We start from the raw sequence: 26267 nt of genomic DNA on the forward strand, positions 1-26267 counted from the left end.
AAAAATATTGTTTCCAGAATCTAAAGGCCTCATTCAGATAGGACAATGCAGGGGAAATGGGCCTATTTACAAAATGTATTTCTCCAGTAATTTCTATGTTGTAATTTGCACTCTGAAAATAAAATTGTTCAGTTATTTTTGAGTGGATTTATCTCTTCCTATGCTTCTTTTATTTCAGTCAAGGGCATTTCACCTTCCATTTTGGAAGTAAATTTGATTGGATTGCTACAGTACTGCAAATGGGAAGCTAATAGAAGGCTCAAGACTACCAGACTTGGTGATCTAGAGGCCTACAATTTCACTGATGCCTGTTCAAGTGTAACCTATGTAAAAATTGTCAAGCAGGAGATTGACCTTCTCCATAGGAGAAATACCACTTTTAGGTAGGAGAAAAATATCCAATCAAGGGCAAAGTTTTTGTTATAATAATCTTGCAAATGGATAAGTTGAGTCTGATTTAAGAAACCCCTGTAGGAAGCCTTCATATGCCCAATGTTATAATCCTGAAAATAGCTCAGGTCTCCCAGGTCTGGTTATACTCTGAAAAGTGACTCTTTACATGGCAAGAGGTTCCCTGTTTGCTGTATCTCAATTATTCCTTATCAAATGCACTTTTGTTACCACCCCCAAAAGAATATATATTCTAATTTCCAGCCCTCCAAATTCTACCTAGGATTTGAGATTCAACCTGGGCTCTTTACTTTTTTGTATATTACCACCATTACTGAAGGTTTTGTGGGCCTCATTTATGCCCTTTAATTGGGTTGTGCAGGTATAGCTGAGTGGGAAGTAAACAATTCTATTGACAACACACAGGAACGAATGGAATCCAGCTCTAGCTATATTAACACTGCGGGATTAATTGGGGAGGAGGGAGTAAAAAATTATGAATCACAAAAGTAAGCAGCTGCGACTCTCTAACTACTCCCAAGGAGCAGATCTGCTGAGTAAAGTACCATTTTTACAAAGTTACTTTTCAAAGTAGGACCACCTTTTGGTCCCTTCATTAAAGAAAACTACATACGTTTTTTTTCTTCTTGAGATTAGACGTGTTTAGAATAGACAGCAGCACAAACAAGCGTGAATAAAGAAGGGAATATCTTGCATTATAGGGAGACCACAGTGTATGTAAAATAATGTGATTTCTGATTAGACCTTTCTGCATGTCGTTCATTGCAGGGGTGCAGAATGTGCTAGAATGGCATCCTTTATTTAGCTATTTTTGAAATAAGTGATAGGCCTGATTTTAAGTGTGGAACACTTAGCATAGATCTGTGGCTGATCAATCATAAACATAAAGCAGAGGGTCTCTCATGCAAGGATTTAAAAATAGCATCAACAGTGAAAGCAACCTTTTATTAAGTACAAGTAGATAACTATACACAACAAAATATTTTGCAACAGAGCTCAGCATAACTAGTTACAGTGGTTACAAGTGTGATGTAATGAAGAAGCATGAGTTTTGAGTAGAATATAATTTTTATTGTGACACTAGAGGCCCCAACTGGGACTGGGGTATGTGTGAGGATTGTACCTGCCCCAGGGAGTGTTGTCTAAACATATGAGGACTGAGGCAACAAGTGTAGAAAAAACAAATGAAGACAGAGGACAGAGTATTGGAGAAACTACCATATTTGGTAATGCACTTCCTGAAACTCTAAACAGGCAGAGCTAGCTTCCAGTGTTTGGTATATTGTATCTTAATGACCCTTTCCATTTGTTTTTATTCAGATCTATGTTAATTTATATATGCACCTTAATTATTGAATAGACATATAGGGATAGCCATACAGATATTTATTTTTGGTTCCGGTAGCCTCCCAGAATTCTCAAGGTTCATATTAACTGCTCCCTGCTCATGGAGAACTTATTCAGATGAGGTGAAATGGAACCAATACTAGGTGTTAAACAATACTTGTATAGGAGATTTCTAACCTGCACCATGATGATAAAGGCACCAAGAATGTAGCACTACAGCATATTATATCCTATTACCTTTGAATTTATACAGCAGGTTAACAGTTTTCATTTGACATATTTAACTCATTCAATAAAGGTATGTAAGTTTAAAGAATGGAGACACTCTGTCAAGTTTCTGACTTGCAAAGCACACAACAGAAAACAATTGTGTGCATGGTCTGTGTAAGGGGCACTCAAACAAGGCAGTGAAAGCACAATTTACACACATTTTTAAGGTAAAGTAACTGTACAAATAGTTCAAGTTTGTATCACAGAGTGAGGCCTAATCTTGAGAGGTACTGAGTACCTGCAGCTCCCTCTGAAACCAGTGTCTCTCAGCTTGGACCCTGTCTAACCATAGGAAATAATCTTTACAACTGCTTAGGAACCTTTTATGTTTTAAAAGTCTAAATATTTACCATGTTTCTGAATTTTGAAAGCAAAAGCAGGGACTTATGCTGGGAAAATGTTAAGGGCCTAATACTGTTCCCACCTTCTTCCCCGGGTGTCTTGCTTATACTCTCCAATGGGTGTAAAATGAAATTCTAGGCCCCTTAATGTAAGGATGGATTCTACACGGTGTAGATCACCCTCGCCTGCCCTTGAAGCCACAGGAGTTGATGGTTCAGCCCCCCTTGAACTGCACATTAATTCAGATGACACGACACAGAGTGAAATAAACGCAGTAAGTGTAAGCTATACATTATTGCGTTCAGTACAGACCCATCTCCATTAAGGTTACTTTTGTTCAAAAGCTGAAATTGAGAAATAGCGCCATCTGCAGGAATTTTTCTTAAAACATTTTTCCTCTTGTAACAAAGGCTATCTTCACTACTGTTGTGTTTATCCCGGGGTTTTCCCCCTCTGCCCTACTGAGTCAAAATCAATAGACTGCTGCACCCTTGTAAACGCCTTTTTGAAATCACTTTGATTCAACTCGGATTTATTTTACGTTTGTTTTAAATTATAAAATTACGTTCCTGACTAATCTACACTGGGGACCACAAATTTGTATTTGCCCCCTAGGTAACCGCTGCTCCCTAATTTGGTTTTGACAAAGCCTCTGCCCGGTGAGAAGGTTCGGACTACTGCTGTGACACAGAAGCTGCTAGCACATAAATACTCCCCTTGTTGATGAAGGGGGTTGCCTTCGATAAATGTAATATGGGCAGGGTGTTATGTTTTGCATGAAACTGCAGGATTAAAAGGATCTAAGCAAATGCGGTGTGTTATTGAACCACCCTTTAGGAGAAGGATGTAAAATGATCTTTAAGGCATAAGAGCACCTTAAATTCAGACCGAAGTTCCGTATCTATCCGCCTTGACAAAGAACTGACTTCAAACACTAAACCTTTTATCTGCCAGAGCTCTGGTCAAGTAAATGTGCCCGGGTCTGGGGGATTCGGGTTCGAAGGGGGGGGCTAAGGGAGAGAGAGAACCATGTTTTTGCTGGTTTTGCATTGACTTCAAGGCTCTGCGTGCTTTTCTAAGGCAACCTCCGTGAGAGAGCGCTCAGCGTGTGCCACTGGTCCCCTTCCCTCTCCCATCACTCAGCTTTCCCCTTTCCTCCCACTCTTACTCCAGCAACAGCCTGAAATAATTATGGCCCTGACAGATCCCTGCCTTCCGGCTTCGCTCCCAATAGTTAGTTGAATTATTTGAGTGGATCATAAAGCTGAAGCAAAAAACCTTGCGGCAGTTTGCATGTACGTACAAAACCCTCTAAGGAAGAGGCGTGAGGTAGAATCCTCGCCTGCCCTTCAAAGTGCTAATTCATAGAAGGCACCGGCATCGAACTCCCTTATCGTTACATGATTGCTGTCCGAGGTGCTGAAACCAGCGCTGGGGTTTTGACAGCTAAATGAGCGTGTAGGGGTGAATGCAATTTTCTTACTCTATAGCCTATGCAGGAATGTTCTGCTGTCTACTGGGTTGCCATTATTCTCGCATTACCTTTTCGGTTGGAAACATGGTGCTTGCTAAACGTCGACTAAAACATGCAAAGTTTGGTCCGTTTGCCTTGCAATTCTAAACAGCACTTTTCAGAACTCAGCCTGACGGACGTTCGTGCCATTTAATGATTTGTTGTTTCAGACGCTGAAACAACTCTGTCTTCAGCTTGCCACTGACAGCACTTTGGGTTCTAATAGTTTGATTTCTTCCCACTAACGAGTTCGAGTTTTTCTTGAGCCTAGACGTGTAGATATTCTCTTTTACCCGAAGACACAGCTTGAAAAGTTTCAAGATCTAGAAGAGTAAATGCACCCATTGCCATATTTTGTATTAATTTTCTAAAAGCAAATATATTTATTTACAATTATATAGACAATTAACTATAATTACATTATTCTGTCTCATTCTCTGTAATGAGCAAACGTTCTGTCTCATTAGCTGAAACATCCTTTTAATAGTTTTCCCGAGAATAGCTGGAGCTATTAGATCCTTTCAAAGTATATTTAAAAGATGCTTTTTTTGATTCAGAGTATTTTAGTTGTGTGTCCATTTCCTAGACAGCGCGTCTTCACGGCGGAGCGATAGTTCTGGGCATTTAGTGCTGTCATTCGGTAGTTTGAATGGAGATTTTAAGGTGTTTTTTTCATTCTTCCAACTACCAAGTCCTTCAGAAAGGACACGTCTGAACCTGTTATGCTGCTAACATTTCTGACTGACGAACACTTCTTTGACCTCCATAAGACGTTTCTTTTTCAGTCATTGCACATTCCTGCAAATCATGTACCTGTCTTCTTTAGAGACATTCGTATTGATTCATATGTCTAGTTACTTCTACAATTTGAAACCTAACACTACAGTCCTCATTGGAAATTGCTAGCAAAACATCTCCTTTAAAATGTAATGCTCTTCTGAGTTTTAGAGGCTAAAAACAAAAAGGTTTTCTGAGTGTATTTATTTTTAGCAAGAGGAGGTTGGTGGTAAGTCCTGGATCTAATTAAAACATTTAAACTAAGTCATAAAAAAACAGGTGTTCCTTGTAGCCATGGTAAAGACCAAAAGATTCATCCGTCTGGATCTTTGACGCCCTCTGGTGGAGACTCACAAAAATAATTACTCATAGCTTGGGGGGTCCTAAAGAAGAAAAAATGAATGGGGTATAATATTCTGATCACAGTGAAGAGAGGGGGGTATTTTTGCTAAGCCCCATTTAACAAAGACACTGCCTGAAATTATTCCTGAGATAACATGTTTTATATGGTAGTACAGTGTGATATGAGTTAGAACAAAAGAGACTGAAAGGCAGCTAAAGTTGAGATCAAATAGCTTTCTTTTAAAGAGATGATTTTTTAAAAAATCGGCTGTTTGTTGGCAGTCACGATTGCTTCGTGTTTATATAATGAACGTTTTTGTTGTGTTGGAGATAACCCTCTCGGGCTCAGAAAGGACTCAATAGGTATTTTAAAACATGCACATCGCCGAGCGGAAGTGTCTTTCCTACTAGCCCCCCTGCCCTTCTCTGAAAACAGAGCGTGTTGAGTACGTACTGTATTACTCATAGGTTCAGCCTTTCTGGGTGCATCTTCGTGATCTGGATTCATAAGCGAGCTATAAAACCCCGAGGCGACCAAAACACCTGCAAATAAGTCACATTAGCCTGGGAAGGCAACACTTGGGCGCGTGATTTCCGACCCAGCAAACTGACCTGGTCGATCTCCCCCCAGCCTGCCTGCTTGCCTTCCATATTGAAGAAGAGGAGGTGGTGGAAGCGGTGTGACTCATGCCTGCGTCGGAGCAGATCACCCGGCGATTCACGCTTTAAAAAAAGCAAATCCAAGTACTTGTGGAAAAAGGTCATCGCGAATTAAATTCCGAGGCGCGATTGGTATTCCGACGTCGTTTCTCGCGGAGTTTATAAGCGGCGACTCCCTCCCAAGGTTAGAATCCCCTGGCTTTTTGGACACTTGGAGTAAGGGTGGGTTCGCTCTCCTCCGCGGTAAGTCTCCTTTTAACTCTCCTCACTAGATTGTATTATTCAAGCCTTCAGGAGGCTCTTTCGGAACAGGGGGCTTTTCCCAAAACCATTTTTGTGTGGCTGCCCTGTCCAGAGAGAAATAATATGTATTTTGAGACAACCGGTGTGGTAGACTGTTGGGCTAACCTGTTACTTCACTTCCAGGCATTGTCCAGTGAGTCCCTCTGCTTTAGGATGTCTATTTACATCTTGGTTGGTTGTGGGTTTTTTTAAATAATTTACCCGTTTACCATTGAAATCACTGGCCCGTTGTATTTACACGCTGGTTTTAATCCGCGCAGTGAAAATGAATTTTTTTATTATTGGCTTCGGAGGAGGGGGCTTCTTAATTTACTGGATCTTGATTTTCTTTCTTGATTTTTCTGGATAAAATAAATCAGACCCAGCCATGGGTGGGGACCATCAGAAAAGCGAGGCATTGACCGGAGGTTCTCGATCAGCGAACCAAAACTGGTTTTTGGAATGCAATGTCCGCCTGTAAAGAACTTAACAGCTGGCTGGGAACAAGGGTTAGTCCATAAGAGGTGGATCTTACTATGATCACCTTTTTCAGCTACGTACCCCCTGATAGCATATGCCAAAGTTTAAATGTGAATGGCATGGTTCAGTCGTGTGCACGTTGAACGTGCATCTATGCACACACATGAATACATACATATAACACACATACGCGTACAAAGGCAAAAAAGAAAATGTGCCTTTGTTACCGGCGACAGATCTGAAGATTTATATATCAATCCTTCCTGAATACTTTTGTATTTAATCTGATTAATATTTCAGGGACTAGACGATAAAACACAGAATCGCAGCAAGAATTCTGTTGTGATTGTAGGTCATTTTGACTGATAATTTAAAAGCCTGTTTTATAAGTTGGTTTCAATTTGACATGAGCCATAATTGCCCTCTTCAGTGGCCATTGATATAATTGCGATAGACTTCATGGTCTGCTAAATCCATCATTCCGCACAGGATATAGCGCTTCAACATCCAGCAAAGAAACGATTTGGCTCTTCAGTCTATCGAAGAATTTTCTAATTGCCATGTTTCCATGTTAGCTGCCTTAAACTAAATAAGTGTCCGCGGCACGCCTTCCCTGAGCTTTCCTTTTCATCGCTTTGTTTGTGAATATTTTTGCCTGGCTAAGAAACGTCGTGATAAGGACTCTTCTACTCGAGATGCAACCCTTTGTGCAGGCTTTCCCAGACACTGTCACTTCGCGAGGAGTTTAATTGCTTATTGTTGGCTGCAGAATCATACCCTGACTAGTTAATCTAGACAGGACTCGCGTTTCATCCTTTCAGGAGACCAGATCTCTAAAGCCGCCTTTTCTTTCCTTCCAGTAAATTCTTTACTGTCCATCCACCAGAGAAATATTGGAGGAAAATACGGGACCAAACGACTTTGACTTTCTGAAGTGATGGCATCCTCTGCTCCATCCTCCTCCAACGCCAATCAGGACTCCAACCCCACTAATTTACGACCCACAAGTAGGTTTTAGTCTTTCTCCTCGTTTTAAACCTGTTGGATGCTTTATCATTTTAGCATGGCATTTCGGTGAGACCAAATTCGCCACAAAACGACAAAGCTGGAAATCCTTGTTCCATGCCCTTAAACTAGGTGTGGAAATTGCTCTGTAGAAAGATCCCATCTTTCTGGTGGTTTAAAATCAGAGGCTGCTCCTTAGATTTTTCACTAATTTTCTAAGGATGCCGAAAAGCCTCAGCTCCAGTAGCGTTTGGTTTTACAGGCACATTTTGGGAGATTTAGAAAATAAACTAACTCCCCAGATGGCTAGAAAGTCAAGATTTTTTTTTAAGGGGTGGAGGGAACTGACTTGGTTAGAGGGTGTAACTAGACCCTGGGTGTGAAGTGTGTTCCAGACTTGCATTTTATACTGCTAATGCTATGGCTTCCTTTTTGCTTACATTGAGGCCTATAATCAACTGAAATTTCGATGCTAATTGTAGCTTTTCAGAGCTCTGTATCCCTAATTGCTCCGAATTTGCCTTGAGTTATTGAGGTGTGAGTGGGAAGCAGATCTGGTGCAGGTGGAGGGAGAATCGTTTTCTTGCTCTGCCTAGACAATTCAGACAATCAACTACCAAAAGAAGGGGGGGGGAGCTCGATGACATAATCACCGGAGACAAAGAGGGGGGAATAGTAAGAAATAAAAGCTTGACAGGCACAGTAACGCGGGGAATAGCTTTTACCCTGAAAGGGCTGCCTGGGCTGTGAGGCATGAACATTAGTGTCATTATTGTGATTATTCTGCAACTGGAAAGAATGGGCGGGGGACACCCACCATGCAAAAACCCCACTGGAAAACAGTTCGTTTGTGTGAGGTTTGAGTTGTTGGGGGGGGTTGGGCGGGAGGGCGTCGTCTTTTGCTGAGATGTCAGGACTAAAATCGGATTAATCAGAAATTCAGTTTTAGGAAGAAATAACTATGTCTGCCAGCAATACAAAATCCCATTTTCTCTCTGTATCTACGATGGATTAGCAAAAAATGGTTAGGGGACAATCTGATAGGGTTTAAACTTTAAAAAAAAAAATCACCCAGAGGGGCACTTAACGAAATTCTCTATCTAACCAAATCCGTGGGCTAGAAATAGCCCAGGAGTGCAGAGCTCCCTCATCCACACGAGCTGTTTCCCGCCCTGCTGTTTTCTTGGCCGCCTGGGCGTTGACTGGGGAGGGCTGCCATGTTCCCGGAGTAAGTGCTTCTGCCCCTGGCTCCCTTTGGCCATGGTCTTGCTGTCAGGCTCCATCTTATTCTAGCCCTTAAATGCCTTCGGCTGCTTGAAGTGTCCGAGCTCTTTTTCCAGGCTGTCACTCTCTCCTCTCCTGCCCCCCTGGGTCCGCCTCTGACCCCTCCAGCCCCCGCACCTCTTCCCTCCTGGCCAAGCCAGTCTCCACCCCTTCGGCTGAGGTCCCCTCGCCCGCCACCTCCTGCCTTGAGGTCCTGAGCCTCGGCTCTGGTCCTGCCCAGTCTGTTCCCCGCCGCTGCCTCTGCCCAGCCCCTCCTCTCCCGCTCGCTCCTGCCTGCCCCGCAGCCCCGGCTATTCTCGGCCTCTCTCCCCGGGCCCCTCCAGCCGCCCCGGGTTCCCCAAGCCCCCTTGCCCTTCTGAAGCTCCCGCTCCCGCCCTTTCCCTGGGGTGACCTCCCCTGTCTATTCTCCAGCCAGCCTCGGGCCAGGGCTCTCGCTCCTCCTCTCCAGCCCGTCGCGCCCTGCCGCCCCCTACAGGCAGGGAGCCGCGCGGGCCCGGGCGGCGGGAGACCAGAGGCGGCAAAGCCGGGCCCGCCTGTGGCCGGACGCTGAGCGGCAGCTGGGCGGGCTCACGCTCGGGACCTCTCTCCAGGGCGCTGGGCTCGCCGTGCCCAAGGGGTGGCCCCGCCTGCCCCAGCCGGCCGGGCCCTACCTCCGGCGGTGGCCTGGCTCCATCACCAGAGGCCCGGCGCTTGCCTTGTCCGCCAGCGGCTTGTGAGCGGCGGGACAGAGCGGGCCCAATGCCCCGGGCTCCCCCGGCTTCCGCGGCGAGTAGCGAGGGATCCCAGGGGCCCAGCTCCGAGCCCGGCCCCACAGCCTTGGCGGGGCGCGTGAGCCAGGGCAGGCGGCGGGGTGGGGTCCCTCACTGCACAGGACTCGCCCTGGCTGTGGGGCACGTCTTATACCTCGACTGCTCAGTCCGGTTACGGACCGGCGCCAAGTAACCCGGAGCCCATCGGGGCCCACGCCCTGCCGCGGCTTCGCCGCCCAGCCGGCGCTCTGCGCGGGGAGGTTTGTTAGGGGAAAGACTGGGCCCGTTCTTTCCCTCCTCCGTTCTTCTCTATCCCCCTCTCGCCCTTCTTTCACTCGTTGCCTGGTTTTGTTTTTCCTCCGTTCCCCTCCCGGCGTTGTTTTCCGAGGGGCTAGCTTGCCTGATCTTTTCACCCCAAGCCCCTTGCTTGCTTCACGTTAGCTCAGGTGACCACAGGAGCGTGCCCTGCGAGGAAATAGATCGAGGCAACTGGAGAGGGACTGCTTATGGTACCGTGGAAATATACCTGCTACTTACGCGGTGTAGCTGCCTGGCACTGTAGGGGGACAGTAACCTCCTGGTAGCTGAATGTCGGCAATTCAAACCACACACACACACGCGGCAAACGCCAGGCAAAGAGAATTGTGATTATGTCAACGATTGCTTCTTCTGTCGTCCTCCCTCTCCGCCCACACCCACACGCCCATCCCCAGTTCAGCAGTGAACCCTACCGGCAGTGCACTGTCTGAAAGCACAGCCCGGGGGTGGGGTTGAATGAAGGGGCGGCTGGAAAGTGGGGAGCAGAAGTAGGGAGAAGACGTGAGACGCACTAAAGTGCTGCCCACTGTCAGTCCGGCTGAAGCTTATTCATGCAAGTCCGATCACGTAGTCAAATACTATTTTTCACCCAATTAATTCCTGAACTCTTCCAGGACCCCATTTCATGCCAGTTTATTTTAAGCTGCCATTTTGTTGGAGGCCTGCCAATAAATTATTAGCTATTAAGGTCCCAGATGCCTTTTCTTTCTTTCTTGATGGGCTGGTGTGACATCTCGATGGTGCTGCTGATCTGAAGACAGAGTCGTCTCTGCCCCGGGTGACTCCAGACGCTGGTCCAACACAGACTAGGCGCTTGGAGCCCTTTTAAAATGGTGATCTCTGAAATTATCTGTATACCTCCTTATAGGGCAGTGAGGATGAGGGTGGAAAGGGAGGAGGAGATAGGCAAGAGGCGGAGTGTATATTGTATTGGTTTGGGGGTATTTTATTACAATTTAACAGCAGATGCCCCCCACATGGAAGTGCCTGGATCTTAGCCCCTAGTGCCTGGCTTCTGTATTATGTGAATCTGTCTTTTGTTTTAGCTTACGACACCTGGTGTGATGTGGCTCATGGATGTACCAGAAAAATTGGTCTCAAAATATGTGGTAAGTGCAAAGAGGCTGTCCATAGTTCGCAATGTGCATTTGTGACCCTTCTTCTGTCTTTGACCCCCTCCATGCCTGGGAGTTTCTTGTTGCCAAACAGAGCGCTCTCTCCTGGTATGAAGCAAGGCTGAGAGAGGGAAGCTTTAGTAAGCCATCTCTTTGCATTAAGATAACTCAGCAAAGGGAACAAAATGAGAAGAGATGTGCCTCCTCCCAGTGAGCCCCAATTAAGCCCCTAACCTCAGTTAGCAATCCGATTTGCTTTTAGTAATTTGTGGGAGGCTGTGTGAGCGCCGCTCTTTGCGGACTCTTCCGCCCTCTGCTGTCAGAAAAGAGCAAGGGCAGAGCAGGGCTTGGAGGCGCAGCACCGCCCTAACTCGGTCTAGACACAATGAAATCCCTGGTTCATTTCACCCGACCCCCTTGTGCTCGAACCTGCTCCAGTTGAAGTCAATCGGAGCGCTCCCATCGACGTCCCCGGGAGCAGGTCTGTGGCTCAGAGCGCCGCTTTACGCAGCTTTTCATCCCGGAGGTTTTCTGAGCCACATTTAAAAGCATTTTTTCAAGCACTGAGCTTGGGAGAAAGTGACCGAGTCTGTGTGGGGCTGTGGCGGGTGGTTACCCATTCCAGCACTATTTGACCTGCTAAAAACGAAGCGTTGTCTCTATGCTGCTTCTTTATGAGAAGAGCTTTGAGGAGCATTGTAGCTCACCATGGTCTCCTGTCTGATGACACAGCTCCTCTGAGCTGGGGAGAGGGCTAAGTGGAGGCGAAAGTGGCAGGGGCTGGCGCAGAACTGGTGGAAGCTTAATGAGACTGAGGGAGCGGCCAGAAGGGCGGCTGTGAGAAACGAGCAAGGTTTTTGCCACATCTCACTGTCTGAAAATTTTCAACCTTATCAGGCCGGAAAATAGAATCTCCTGGGGTGGAGGTGGGGGGAGAGATTAACGAGAGCCTTATTAAACAGCAATTCGTCAGAGCGCTGTGTTTGGGAGATAGTGCTGGCAGCCAGTCAGCGTGCAGGCCGATTAAATGAAGGAAAGGAAACAAATATACAATCAGATTGCAACGTTACAGCAAGAGATTCATTTACAGATAACAAGCTGTCTTCGCCTCTCCAGATTTCTTCACCGCGCCTTCCCTTTTGAAGACAAAGAGTCTGATCTTTATTATCTGATGCCAAACGATCATTCCTTTTACGCAGCATTTCCCCCGTTATGAATAGGAATTATTTTCTCCCCATTCTCAATTACCTTTTAGTAAGAGGATCATTTTAGTGTGTGTGAAATGGGCGGTGAGAGCGTTTTATCAATGCAAAGAACTATTTAAACTCCCTTTTCCCTAATCAAAGCTCATTCGCTAGATGCTTTGTTACATGGAAGTTTGGATTCAGGAAATTGTAGGTTGCAATTTTTTTAGCCCTCGGTCTATTAAGAAGTTGCATTGGAACCCAATGGTGCTATTAACGGGTAGCCGCTTAGTTCTATAAATAGCCCCTGATCTGGGTTTAATGGACCGTTCCCCTACGGGTCCCTTCAGTGTCTGGAGCTATGGGCTTTTTCATCATCGTTTTAATTTAGTACGGCAAGCAGAACTGATAAAGTAACGCACCGCTGGGTTTGTTCTGTGTTGCTAGACTACCAGGGTTATGAAGGGACATCACAGCACCACACAGTGCAGGTGTTAAATAAAATAAACTGAAAATGAACAATCCCACCATGTTGGATCTGAAGAAGGAAAAGGACTGTTGGGGGGAATTCAAGCAAATAACCATCTGGTTTCCAAGCAAGCAAACAAACAAGGATTGAAAGGACACTGTATTGCATGAAGGCTTACTTTTATTTTCAGTACTATTTATTTTATTACTCTTTTCTGCTTTATAGTAAAATGATACACTCGGTAATAGTGATAATACACGGTAATTCATCTAATACAGTGATTTATTTTACTCAGCACATGTATAAGTACACACACACAATTAATCACACTGCTATATAGCTCAAGCACAGGAATAAAAAGTTACCCTTGGAAACTAAATAGCGTAAAAGCTGAATGCTGCCAAATACCATTTTTTAATTACGGCTATTTAGAAATATGACATTTGAATATTTACAGTCGATTCCTCTTAATTCTACACAATATTGTTTCAGAGCCTACATATCATGGAATTACAGAGTTTTACAGTAAACCGGACATTAGTCGCTCCTGTCTGTCAGGCAGAACTGCTGTTTCTTGAAAACCATTAATTTTGAACGCAAACTTTAAATGAGATTCAAAACATGGTTCAAAGCAAAAGCAAACACCGTGAGCAATGGATAACAATGTTTTTGTATATCGTGTATTTTAAATTTTTACCAACTACTTGTCCAAAATGTATGCGGCGTATCTTCCCTTAAATATGTCTGTCTGCTCTCTTATCTAATTAAAAGCCACAGTCGGAAGGGGGAAATACCTTTTTATAAGCAAATGTATTTTAAATGGCTTGATTGATTTTCATTGAAAGCCAAGTTTGCTGGCCGTGCTCAAGGTTTTCACTATGGGTGTAGTTTGTTTATAATCTTTCATTATGACCCACTCAAAAAAGTGTCCGCTCCAGACTGCTATCATTGCTGACGGGACCCCATTCGACAAACACTTGATTTTACTCCCATTGAGATCAGTGGGACTACGCGTCCGCGTAGGGCGATGGGGCCCAGTCTGCTTTCACGGCTGATGATGATACTCTACAGAACAGCAAGTAACACGGCACGGGGGGAATTTCGAAGGCGCCTAAGTGAGTTAGAGCATAAGTCTTACTGAAAGTCCGTGAGCCTTTTGCTCATGACTCATCCAGGCGCTTTTGCAATTAACACCCCAGGGAGATATAGGTTTATGATGCATCTAGTACAAAAGATTTATGTGTGTATGGAGGGACTGTGATGTTGTGGTTAAAGCACTGAACTGGAAATTGGGAAATCTGGATTATATCCTTCCTTCTGAAGTCTATTTGATCTGCAGTGTAAGTTGTATAAAAGACGGTTTTACACACACTATCCATTCCCCCTTTAGAGTGCAAATGCTATTGTTTCTTATCCATTTTATTTGTTATTAAGCCTGAGATTCAGGACTCTAGTTCTGTCCCTTCTGGTACATTCCTGAGAAAAGTAGCTTTTAAAAATGCTGCCCATGCAAAGCTATGAAAATAACTTGCAGTTTAATGTCTGAGTGTAGCAGGTGCTAATAAGGGCTTTCGTCTTCTCAGACGACAAATTGCATGGACAGTTATTTATTCTCCGCTGCTTCCACTGTCTCTCCAACATAATTCTTAATTTAAATTCATAAGTGGGATACAGATATTTTAACGTTTTGATCTATTCATGTGTTTACCCTCAGGCACAGAAACAGCCTCCAAGTAAAGCCCTAGCATGGCTACTCTTTTCTGCTTTCCAATGAGCTAGTTAGGCGTTTATAAATCACCAGTTCCTAGAAGATGCCCAGGGGAAAAAAGTAGGCGGGAAGAGAAATTGTTGCGCTGTTGTCGGCCAATCAGAAAGCAGTAGACCATTCTGTTATTGGTGCAGCTTTTAACCACTTTGGTTTCCCTTATGTTATAAATTCACCAAGTTCCATTAAAATAATATTGTGGTCGAGGAGAGCTCCACAACGTACACAGGTATACCTGTAGGCAAATAAAGTTAAAGCAGCAACAGCCCCTAAATTCAGTCCTGTGGTATGTAGGCCCTCAAACCAGCCTTTTCTCTTGTAGGTTCTCAATAAGGCCAGGTGGTCCTATCCCATGTGAGTCTATACATAGGTGGTAATGCGCCAACTCACAGTCCTGAGCCTGAGTCACGCAAAATGTCCATTGATTTCTCTGGAAGCTTTGAATGAGCAAAAAATACAAGACGAGGCCCCCAAGTTGGCTACAAAGTAGTTATATAAACCCATCTCGGAGCATGAGTCTCACGTCTGGGGGTACAACCGTGTTCTCAGTGACTTGTAACGTTAACCAGCGCTGCTAGATTCTCTCTGCTAAATGGAAATCAAGACTGATAAAAGTCCTTACATTAGGGGTGTGCGCTCAAGTGAAGCTGTCACTTACTATTAATAGCGGCAGAGAGTCCTGTGGCACCTTATAGACTAACAGAGGTATTGGAGCATGAGCTTTCGTGGGTGAATACCCACTTCGGCGGACCCACGAAAGCTCATGCTCCAATATGTCTGTTAGTCTATAAGGTGCCACAGGACTCTTTGCCGCTTTTACAGATCCAGACTAACCCGGCTACCCCTCTGAAGCTTACTATTAATAGTTCAATTGCTTTGTTCTGGAATTAACCTCATTTGCCTTTATTCACTTTAGATTAGTTAGATAACAACATAGACCGGGGTTTTGGGGTAACTTTCTTTAATATGTCAAAGGAAATATTGCTGTCTTTTAATTTGGACAAGGACTCTGGTTCCGTCTCCTCGGTAAGGGGATCAATCTGAGCAGTGAAACACTGCGACCGCCAAGGAGAGGCAACCAAGCAGTTGCCAGCTATACCAATCCCTTTAGCATCTAGACAACTTCTCCAACCATCTTAAATACAATCTTCTGCCTCCCGGGAGGTAGTTGTCATCTTGTCTGTAATTCAAGATCTGCCCCTCAGCTTAGTATTGGAAATATTTTAAATATATGTTTATTTTCACTCTATAATATGAACGCCATAAGGGGTATGCAACAATGAGGAATCGCTGTATTATTATTTTTCAGAGCAGTTGTCCTTTTTACAGAACTTCTTGCACTGAATATCTCAAGGAAATGTCTTCTTGTTTATATGGAAAATAATATGCTTCCTGAGGCAGACCATACACCCGGTATAGCACATGCCTACTTTGTTATGCTACAGCCTGTTTCTCTTTATTCGAGGATCATTTACTCATAAGGTTACAGCAGTTAGGTGGGTTGTTCGTTTGTCTTTTGTTTGTTGGTAAGAAATCATTTATTTTTAATACCTGAACAGCTCCCCTTACCATGCACTAGATCCTAGACGCCCTTTAATTTTTCTGAAGTTTCCGGATTGGAGGCTCATGCTCTTAAATGCATGAGGTAGAGGTGGGAGGATGAGAACTACAAGCTAGAGCAGGTGGAGGTGATCATCAAGTGGTGGTCCAGAGTACAATGACTATCTGGGGCCATCCTTGTAAACCATGGGATAGTAATCCTCAATTATGGGGGTAATCCTGTTGATTTCATTTGGCTGTTTAGGTGATTAAGTGACTCGTGCAGTGAGGGTTTGTTGTCCTGCATCCACCTTTTAGTGTTGGTCTTATGCGACAAATTTCTTCTCTACGTTTGAAACTGAAACGAAGAACTTCCAAGACCATCAATTTTCAGCTAGTGGCTCAGTTTAACTGTTCCACAGGTATTACTCTGTAGCCAATTAGTTCATCTAGTTATCATCGTGTTATCTAGTTTTATGGTAAACTCTGACCCGTATGCTATTTCATATACATAACAAAGCAGCAGAGGTGATTTTTCACTCTGTTGAGATTAAAACTGTAGCAACAGGAGCTAAATCCATTGTGGTTTAATACAGAATCATTCAATTCAATTTAAATAAAAAAGGCTATCACTCCCTCTTCTTTGCATTTTGCGCTCCAAGTCTACTGAGCCAATCTGTAAAAGGAACTCCAGAGCCTGCGGATTTACTGCGCAGTAATTGAGAGTAGAATCTCCCCCCCCATTCAAGATGTATCTGCAATTTTCAGTTTGCAAAAGTCTAAAATCATGAAGGCTATTTCAATCGTCAGCCCCCCGTAGCATTTACCTATGAGAGAATAAACCTCTAGCTAGTTAGTATACTGGTTGCTGCGAGCCCAGAGTCTAGAAAGCCAGCCAAGGGAAATGGACAGAACGGAACAAGGAAATCAGTTACAGTGTTCCAGAGTAGCAGCCGTGTTAGTCTGTATCCGCAAAAAGAAAATGAGTACTTGTGGCACCTTAGAGACTAACAAATTTATTAGTCTCTAAGGTGCCACAACTACTCCTTTTCTAGTTACAGTGTTGGCTTTTCCTACACGCAGTCGATCTCCTTAACTGGTAACACGAAGTGTGATTGGTTTTGATGGATTCAAATTTGATGGTAAAGGTTTTTTTTCAAGTGCTAAGGCTCCAGAGGCTGGTGGGTCAGTGGGAACCTTTGGATGACAGATGATTGCAGTTCTAGTTAAATGTTTACTTTATCAGTATCCCTTTCATAATGTCGAATTACCACAGAATGTGCCATTCTCAAACTAAAACAAAACTATGGCACCGTTTGATGTTAAGTGGCTACAGAGGCTGAAGAGTTGATCATGTCTAAAGACGTTTCTCTAAGGTCTCCAATAAAAACAATGTTGCCGGATGGGAAATAAAAATCCATTTACTTCGTTAACACAAGGAGACAGGTTTAGCTGGTTTACTTTGTTTAGCTACTGTGGATTGAATGGCAAATCTAATTATTGTTTCATTTCTACTTTGTGCACGGAGAATATTGTTGTTTTCTATTAGGATATTGTATGGAGCCCATCGCCCAAGTACTTCAGCGCCTGAAAATATTGTCATAATGATTATTTCTATATAATCTTGTGTGTTAGAACTGTATCTCTGATAAAAGCAGATTTTCTGAGGCCAGGAGGAAATGGTTAAAAACACAGAAATATTTTTTTACCTGAAAATCAGCACCTGCTCACTTTTTACTGATATCGATTTATCATCACTAATAGGGAGAGAACTCTCGCTGAGCTTAGTGCCTGTATCTTTAGAACTGGACAATCTCCCAGGTTAGCCAGTTACTAACATGCTTCCTTAGCGTGATGGCAACACTAGGAGGAAAACTGAAAGTGGCCCTGATTTTAATCACACATCACTGCCCCTTCCTGTCTGCTAGGCCCATAAACTTCGCCTGCAGGCTGCAATGGCATTGACTTATCCTGAACCCTCTTCCCGTGGCTGATTACTGAAGTGGAATCTGTCTGATCGACTTAATAAGAATTTACCACTGCACTAAATGACGAAAATTCGTTTTTTGCATGGCTGGGTTTCTGTAGTCGATGTCATTTGGAGCTCACCCTCCTCGAGGCAAATAATCCCTATAAATACTCTTCTTCCTGACCTCATTAGGTAGATACAGAATAAACCCCACTTTGAACTGTTATCTAGTGAGCAGCTTTAAGCGTTTATAAACATGCTTGGAAGTGAGAATACTCTGACCTGTGGATCTTGTAATAATAATGTAGGGTTCTTGCAAAGGAACAACAGCCTGGAAGATAAGAGCCGGATTGTGAGCTCTCTCAAGGAAAGGCAGTCTTCCAAGAACTTGCTGGCTTGTGAGAACAGCGAGAGGGAAGCCAGGTTCAGGCGGGCTGAGACAGACTTCTCCAATTTATTTGCTAGAGGTAAGTGATCCTTAGAACAATTGGCTGCTTAATCTCAGCAGTGTTTTTATGGTCTGTCTTTCTGGCATTTCATCTAGCTGCAGATTTTGCTTTTTAATAATGAATATCTTTTTTTCCCTGAGAATTTTGCTGTCAGAGTAACACCCTGTAGATGTAGATAACATGTATAATATCAATATATACGTACTTATATGTATTTAAAATACTTTGGGCGAGATCCTCAGCTGGCGTAAATCGGCTCAGCTAATTCAGTGACTTCAGTGGAGTTAGGCCAATTGCACCATCTAAGCATTTGCCCCACAATCAGTTACACGCATTTTTTTTCATTTTAAATCGGCCACTAAAAACGCTAAATTCTTTCCAGTACAAAGTATGCTTAACAGGGGTGTGTTTGTGTCAGAGTGCTGTGATTACGTTTTGATGCATAAGCTGGTCTCTTCTGACAATCTGCTGCAGGCGAGAGAGGATAGGCAGAGTGCTGGTCTTATATTTTATTGTTCCATTATCCCATGAATACTTACAGTAAATCTGTTTTTAATTTGGGAAGAGTGCTCGTTACCAATGTGTGTTTAAAAGCTAGTTAAAACAGCAGAGCTATCCGGTTAGGAAGCATCGCAGTTAATTTACTCCTAATGGGGTGATGTGGGGGGAGAACCAGAAGCACCTTCAGCCACAGGTTTCTGTCGCCAGACAGAGCGAGTGAACTGAGACAATGTTGTGCAGGGAGCAGCGTCTAATTCTCGGGCTGGTTGGTGAGCATGTTTTCCCTCGGAACACGATAGATTAGCTTGTAGGGTGTCATGATTTCAGTGACATGCGCTTTTTAGCATCGAGCAGGAAGCTGCGGTTTAGTGCCCTCGCCGCCCAATGACGAATGGGGATGAAGCTGACAGAGCCCTGGCAGGGGACACCAGACTCTGTCACACCATTCCTGGGCTGGCGGCCGCGGTGCGGCAGAGCGGGAGCCGGGGCATTCCGCTGCTACCCTGGGAAATGACGCTCCGAAGGGAGCTGGTCCATATTCTGTCTCCCGATTGCAAGGCAGGCGCTGAGTTCTTGTGTCCCGCCCGCCGCAGATTTGCTGCCTGCCAAGAATGGCGAGGAGCAGACCATGCAGTTCCTGCTGGAGGTGGTTGACATTCTCCTGAACTACGTGAGGAAGACGTTCGACAGGTCCACCAAAGTCCTGGACTTCCATCACCCGCACCAGCTGCTGGAAGGGATGGAGGGCTTCAACCTGGAGCTCTCGGACAACCCCGAATCCCTGGAGCAGATCCTGGTGGACTGCAGGGACACGCTGAAGTACGGAGTCAGGACAGGTACAGTCCCAGAGATCCTGCTCTCTAGAGTGGGGGGAAGGGAAAAACGCGGTAAGGGGCTGGTTTCTGCGGGCTTGGCTCAGGCCCAGGGGCCTGTTGACTCTAATGTTGCTCCTTGCGTGAGTCATCAGAGCAGGATTGGGTCCCTGCCTCTACCTCGCCGGAAGAGGCTCAACTTTGTAAAGTTTCATTCCAGCCCCTCTCGCGCGCGGAAAGCGACTTTGTCACCGGTGCCAGGCGCGGCTGCCCCATCCGTCGCTCAAACGGGCATTTCTAGGGGTTGTTTGTGGAGCCCCGACACAAGTTTTTAAGACGTAATCTCTTTCACTTGATGAAACGCAAGCCGCCTGCATCTCCGGGGAGCGATGCCATTAGGGAAATGAGGGTATAAATGAGACTGAATTCGCAATTTTTCTTCTTTATGTTCACAAGACGTTTAATGAAATCCTAGGAATCGTTAATAATCAGATTTCAACTCACCACACAGGGAGTCTCTCACTTCCAGCTCATTTTGAATCCCATATCAATAAATTCTTGTATCACAACTTCCCTTCTTATTCAGTGAGCTGTAGCCACAAACCCAAAGTAAAGCCACTGATCTTCCGCCTGTTGTTTCGCCTGAAACGTTTTAAGTCTATATGGTAGAAATTTAAATTGCCAATAACTCAGCATATGGCAGTTACCCGAATGGCAGTTCAGGACCTGGAGCAATAACAGGGCAGACCCCCTCTTCCCCCACCCCTGCTCCAGGGTTGCAGTTTGCCGCTAATTCTGCTCACTCCGTGAGACCGATGGGAAAGGCTACAACTTCTGTCACAACTATTCAGGATCGCTCCAGATTGTTCATATGGTTTGACAATAGACGCTCCGGGAGGGGCTGGGTGTGTGTGTGTTCAAATCTTCCTTCTGAAATTCTGCCGATGAGCTATTAAGAGCCATGCTTTCTAAACTGCGAACACTGCTTGCGGATCGGTTCAGCCACATAGGGTTGCGGGGGGTTATTCATCGTATCTTCCTCCCTAGTACAAACCGATAGATTTGAACTAAGCAACAAAAACCACGAACACAACAGTTTAATCTTGTCGGCCCAACCTGCACCGTTTGAATTCTTCAAGAGCAGCAGTACTGTGGGTTTTGGTCGTGTGCTTGTTTTAACAAGCGATGGCGTATTTCAGCCTCCCAAGCCCTATTAACCTGTGGCCGGCATGTTCTTTCAACAAAAGCAACAGTTACTGCAGTTTAATTGAATTTCCTAATTCCATGCCTGGTTGTCTGTGTTCTCTATTGTCCTGTTAGTGGGGTTATGTTGTTATGCTCTTGAGCTAGCACTTGTCTCCTGATTCCTCCTACTTGTTACCTGGGAGTTTATTGGTGCTGTATGCTGGCAGTTATTTCTTATTCATGTTATTAAAGGACACCTGTTCCCGAGATTTGAGACGCAGATACGGTCAAACAGACTGTATTCATAGAAGCAGCAGGTTAAGGACTTTAAAATCAGAAATTTAGGGCTTGGTGACAGATCCAGCAGCAGCCGTTAAAGGCAATGGAAATATTCCAATAAATTAACTTCAGTGGAGTTTGGATCAGGCACCGAGTTGTAAAGGCTTTCTTCAGGCCAAACTCCCAGTTGAAGTCCATGGGATTTATTTAGTCTGTTGTTTAAAAGTAATCCATCATAAGGGGGAAAGGATACGCGCTGAAAGCATCGGCGGAAGATAACCCCGCTGATTTATTAAAATAGTTTCTCAAACTGTGTCAGGACAGCAAGAGAAGAATAATTGTTTTGTAAAATCAAAAGCGAATTCATTTTAATATAACTGCTATTTAACCTCTACCCAACCACTATTCAGCAGAGCAGTATCTGGAAGCAAATATTTACATTCATTTAGCATATGGTTTTCTGGAGAGTGTGAAACTTCCCTGCAAAAACTGTGTGGGTTAATGTTGTTAGAAAAGATGTGGCTTGTTAATATACAACTGTAAAATCCTGGTGTGCATGTAATGTAGACATTATATGCAGCCGAGTGAAAGAAGTAGTGAACCCCATGCATGTATCTAATCCCCTGAAGAGGGGCTTGCAGGAAAAGTGTAAAATACATGAGCAATTAATTTTGTATAAGTAAAAATAATTAATTAGGCTATAATAATTAATGGATGTTGAGCAAGTTGCCTATTGTTTAGGAATGTTGTTAACTAGTGGACAGTCCTCTCCCCCCCCCAATCCCCCACAAATCTTACAGTTGTATACTCAGTGAATCACAAATATGTGGAATCTTTATGCTCTACAACAGACTATTTACAACAGAGTTCTGGAGCCTTTTTTACTTTATTCTATCAATTATTTTAAAGCACCTCACAGATCAATTGTTCACAGTGTATCCTATTTGCAAGAAAGGGATGTTAGCAATGTTCTAGAGCAAATTTTCTTATCTATATTAAGGATCCCTCAAAAGGAAGGATGGCCTAGGGTGTTAGCCAAGGATTTGGGGGAGCAGCGTTCAATTCCCTCGTCCACCACAAACTTTTTGTGTAATCTTAGCCAAATCATTTTGTTTTTCTGTGTCTCAGTTCCCCATCTGTAAAATGGGGATGGTGTGAAAATCAGTACATTAAACATTGTAGAGCCTGATCCTGGCAGTTCTGCCAATTGATTTCTGTAGTAGGAGGATTTGGCCATTTATTACAACTGCGATGATTCTAAAGTTCTTATTTTCCTTTTCTTATTAATGGTGTTTGTTGTATGTATTTGTTTATGGATGCATGCATGCATTATTGAGGTTGGGCAATGAAAGTCGATAGTCAGTTTATAGTCCGCATCAGCTTCAGGGTTTGCAGAGTGTTGGGGATACAAACACTACAGAGGAATATTTATTTGTTTTAAAAATTGTTTCCACCGGAATGTTTAACAATCCTATGGCAATACTTCTTTCGCTCAACTTTTTGTAAAAAACTGTTTTGTTTTGTTTTTGTTTTTAGGGGAGGGGAGGTTGTTTAGTTTGGTGTTTGTTTGTTTGTTTGTTTTCAAGCTAAATGTTGGGCCAAATTCGAGGTGCCCGTGTCCCTTTTTGGTGTCCAGCATTGAACCTTACCATAGTTCCCCGATGTATGGGGTTGAATTGATAAATACGTGGGAGAGCTTTGGATTATACATCTGTTCCGGGTACTCCTCAGAAGCTCAGGATTTCTGATCGGGAGAGATTACCACCTGTTAGTGTTAGGGGAGTGAACAGACTTGTTCTAATATTTGGACTCACTCTGTCTTTGCAAAGAGAGGCCAGCTAAAATACAGCGGTCTGCCTGACTCTAAAGTAATTCACAGTTAGAGCAATACCCTCGTTTTAGTTTAGCTGAATGTTCTCTTTCAAAACTTTTCAGGGCCCTCGCCCCAATCCTGTCCCACTGAAGTCTGTGGGAATCATGCATTCCGTGCAAGCAGGATCAGGCCCAGTGAAACTTTTCCTTATTGCAGAGGCTCATGCAAGAGAAGGGAGAGCAGAGTTCTTGGCTGTTCAGCTCCGCGTGCCTACTGTTCCCGACCCTAACCATTGCTTATCTAAAGAGACCAAGGGGTACACTCTGAATAGCTCTTCTCCTTTCTCTATTTAAATGCAAATATGGCTCAAGTCTGCTGACCACTGGTGCTGAAATATGTTATCCCCCTGCACTTCACCATCACCTCAATTACAGCAGTTCGAGGGGCATCTAACAGAATAAACCACAGATTCAACCTTTTCACTTTGTGAAAAGGTATTACTTGGTGCCACACATTTTGTCTTATAAAGCCAGGCTTTGGGTGTCTGCTGAAATAAAAATGAACTCTCAAAGATAACAATGAAAGGCATGAGATGCGCTATATTGTTTTCAATCGTCTTCCCAGGTCATCCTCGTTTTTTCAACCAGCTCTCCACTGGACTGGATGTTATTGGCTTGGCTGGTGAATGGCTGACCTCAACTGCAAATACTAACATGTAAGCAGTCTCCTATTTTTCTTTCTTTTTTGTGATTAATGATTATACAGGACTGATTTCTGCAACTCATTTATAATGAAGATGTCCCATGTAATGTATTATGTGTCCTACACATTCTTATGTTATATAGCGCAGCAATAAACTAGTGGAAACAATTATAGCTTTGAACAGATTTTAAGAGGAAATCTTGCATTACTATCACACACAAACTCAAATATCCCAAAATAAAGTGTAAGTAAACTATAGTCATTCTGATAATGCAAAACCAAATGATGGAACTTCTTTTGGAGAAATTTATTGTTTATCTATCCCAGTGTGTTACAACCAGAACTCTTATAATTTAGATGGTCTTTCTTTCTTTCTTTCTTTGCTAATTCTTGTTAAGATCTGACTTTCCAATTAATAATTTTGCAATTAGCCTAATGCAAACACTAAAGCATAAACTATTTATGATCCTGATTCTGCTCCTGTTCCCATTGACCTCAGTGAGAGCAGGATTGGGCCCTTAGCTTCCTCTTTATTCAGTTGTCATCACATAAGTGGCTTTTAAGTGGCTTCAGAAAAGCTGTCAAAAGGATTAAAAACCATAACATTCCAAATTAACTTGATAATATGAAGGAATTATCCTAACTGAGATTAGTTAAAATACAGAGTATGGCAGGATCAGACAGATAACCTTTTGGACCTAGATTTTATTTAATAAATTACACTCCATTATTCATTACATTTCAATGTAATGAAAGTGAAAATTAAGTTCAAGGTGTATTGTTGTATTTCTACAACAAATAGTGTCATTCGGGGGGGGGGGGGGGCGAAGCCTTTGGGCAGTTTTAAATTATGTATTGATTTGTGTATGCTCCAAAAAGTGTGACATGCTTGGAGTCAAAATACTTATCAGATAACAAATACCACTTTTCATTTCAGGACTTTAATGGATGTGTGTATGTATTGTGTTATGGCTGTGTTCATTTCACCTAAAACTGCCGCTAGCATGGAAATGTAGCTTTGTTGTTGTTGCTAATGTGTACGGCACAATGAAATTTACCTGCAAATTGAAAAATTAAGATTATTTTCATTTCCTTCATCCATTGATAATGGTTCACTGGGTACAGCTGATTACTAGCTGTTGTATGTAGTTTGCCAGATGTGCCCATCCAGTGACTCCAGAAACAAAGAAAACCACATAAAAGACTCAATTCAAAAACACCTAGTTCTTTTTAATAATACTGCTCCCAGTTAATTTCGTATTTTCAAAAAAATTGTATTAGTAAATCAAATAAGAGAAATAATTGAAAATAACCCATTATACACTCAATTTGTAATGTGACTGTTGAATTATTTGTTTAGTATGACACACAACATTTTAAAATTAAAAATGTGATTAATTTTCTAAAAAACGTTGCTTAAATTTCACTACTGTGTAGGGAGAAAGCATACTCTGTTTTTAAAGTTATCAGGTAAATTAAGCAGATGACACTTATTGTGAGCCAAATTCTGTCTTGACTATCAGCTCATGCAAAATCAGTGAAGTCAGTTAGGTTGCACAAGCTGTAAGTCAAAGCAGAATTTTACCTTATGACAGCATACTGTGTGGCTGTATATATTAAAAATAATTATTAAGACCATTTCATTCACTTATCTAATTTCAAAAAGGTGATTATTTATTATGAAGGGTTTTTTTTTCTTGGATTGACTTAGAAAATTGTCCTGTTAAAATAGCTTAATTCAGTAAAGTTCTATACCCTTTCTGGACCATTTGCACTATAACAGAGACACATATTAAATACATATAGAAAATGATTTTCTGTAAGCATGAAAATTGCACAACTTCCCCTTTTTGTGTTGGATTTACCAAACACAAATCACATAGACTGTTCTCTTACCTCAGCTGTGCAGTGGAAAAATGCAATATATTTAAAGAATTTAAGACCAAAATGAAATAGCTTAATAGAATGCAGTAATTACAGATACTGTTAAAGAGGTGTTTATACAATATTATATGATTCAAACAGATCAATTCTAGAGAATAGGTTCTCTGGTTAGTGCAGCTTTCCAGTACTGAAGAAGAGTTAATGAATGACCTTTATCTAAAAATTGTTCTAACCTAGTTCTGCTACAGAAGCATGTAACATTGGACTCTTGTGACTAAGTTATCTTCCTACTGCCATTTTTCTTTTCCACCTCTAAACACCTCTCAATACTTTTGATTAATTGCAGAGAATATTTTTTTCCCCATATGGGCTTTTAGTGATCAGAATTTCATCTTACCTTCTTTATATTTTGTTGGTGTTTTTATGAATATGATAAGCCATGTTAATCATACTAGAGTCATCATGTAGATATACAAATTGAGAACCAGGGTAGTATCAATAATTGAAATGACAACTCATAAGACATTTAGGGTAGAATTTTCAGAAGTGGTCAGTGTTGATCTAACTCTGCTCCCATGTAGTCAGTGATAAAGCTTCCATTGGCTTCAGTGGGAGCAGAATTAAGCTACTGGTGGGTAGTTTTTAAAAAACCCACCCTTCCATGTTTGCAATCACTGTCAATGATATTGGTAAAGACTATATTAGTATGGGAGTTCCAAGGGTCATATCCACATGAAGGTCATTTCATAACAAGAGTTGTTTTTCCATGGCTGCACACATTTTATACTTTTAGGCTGAGATTGTCAAAGCGACTTAAGGGT

At 42.9% G+C, this 26267-nt stretch overlaps 1 protein-coding gene across 1 annotated transcript in view; it reads left to right on the top strand.

Annotated features, from left to right (window-relative positions):
• Positions 1–7358: 7358 nt before the first annotated feature.
• GAD1 (glutamate decarboxylase 1) overlaps positions 7359–26267 on the top strand; it is a 39489-nt gene continuing 20580 nt past the window's right edge. Inside the window, exons 1-5 of the mRNA XM_077829716.1 lie at positions 7359–7431; positions 10827–10889; positions 18130–18288; positions 19365–19607; positions 23485–23575. Of these exons, the coding sequence (XP_077685842.1) occupies positions 7362–7431; positions 10827–10889; positions 18130–18288; positions 19365–19607; positions 23485–23575 (626 nt within the window). The 5' untranslated portion in view covers positions 7359–7361. The remainder of the gene's footprint in view (positions 7432–10826; positions 10890–18129; positions 18289–19364; positions 19608–23484; positions 23576–26267) is intronic.

This window comes from Eretmochelys imbricata, chromosome 11, assembly GCF_965152235.1.
Source record: "Eretmochelys imbricata isolate rEreImb1 chromosome 11, rEreImb1.hap1, whole genome shotgun sequence".
NCBI lineage: Eukaryota > Metazoa > Chordata > Testudines > Cheloniidae > Eretmochelys > Eretmochelys imbricata.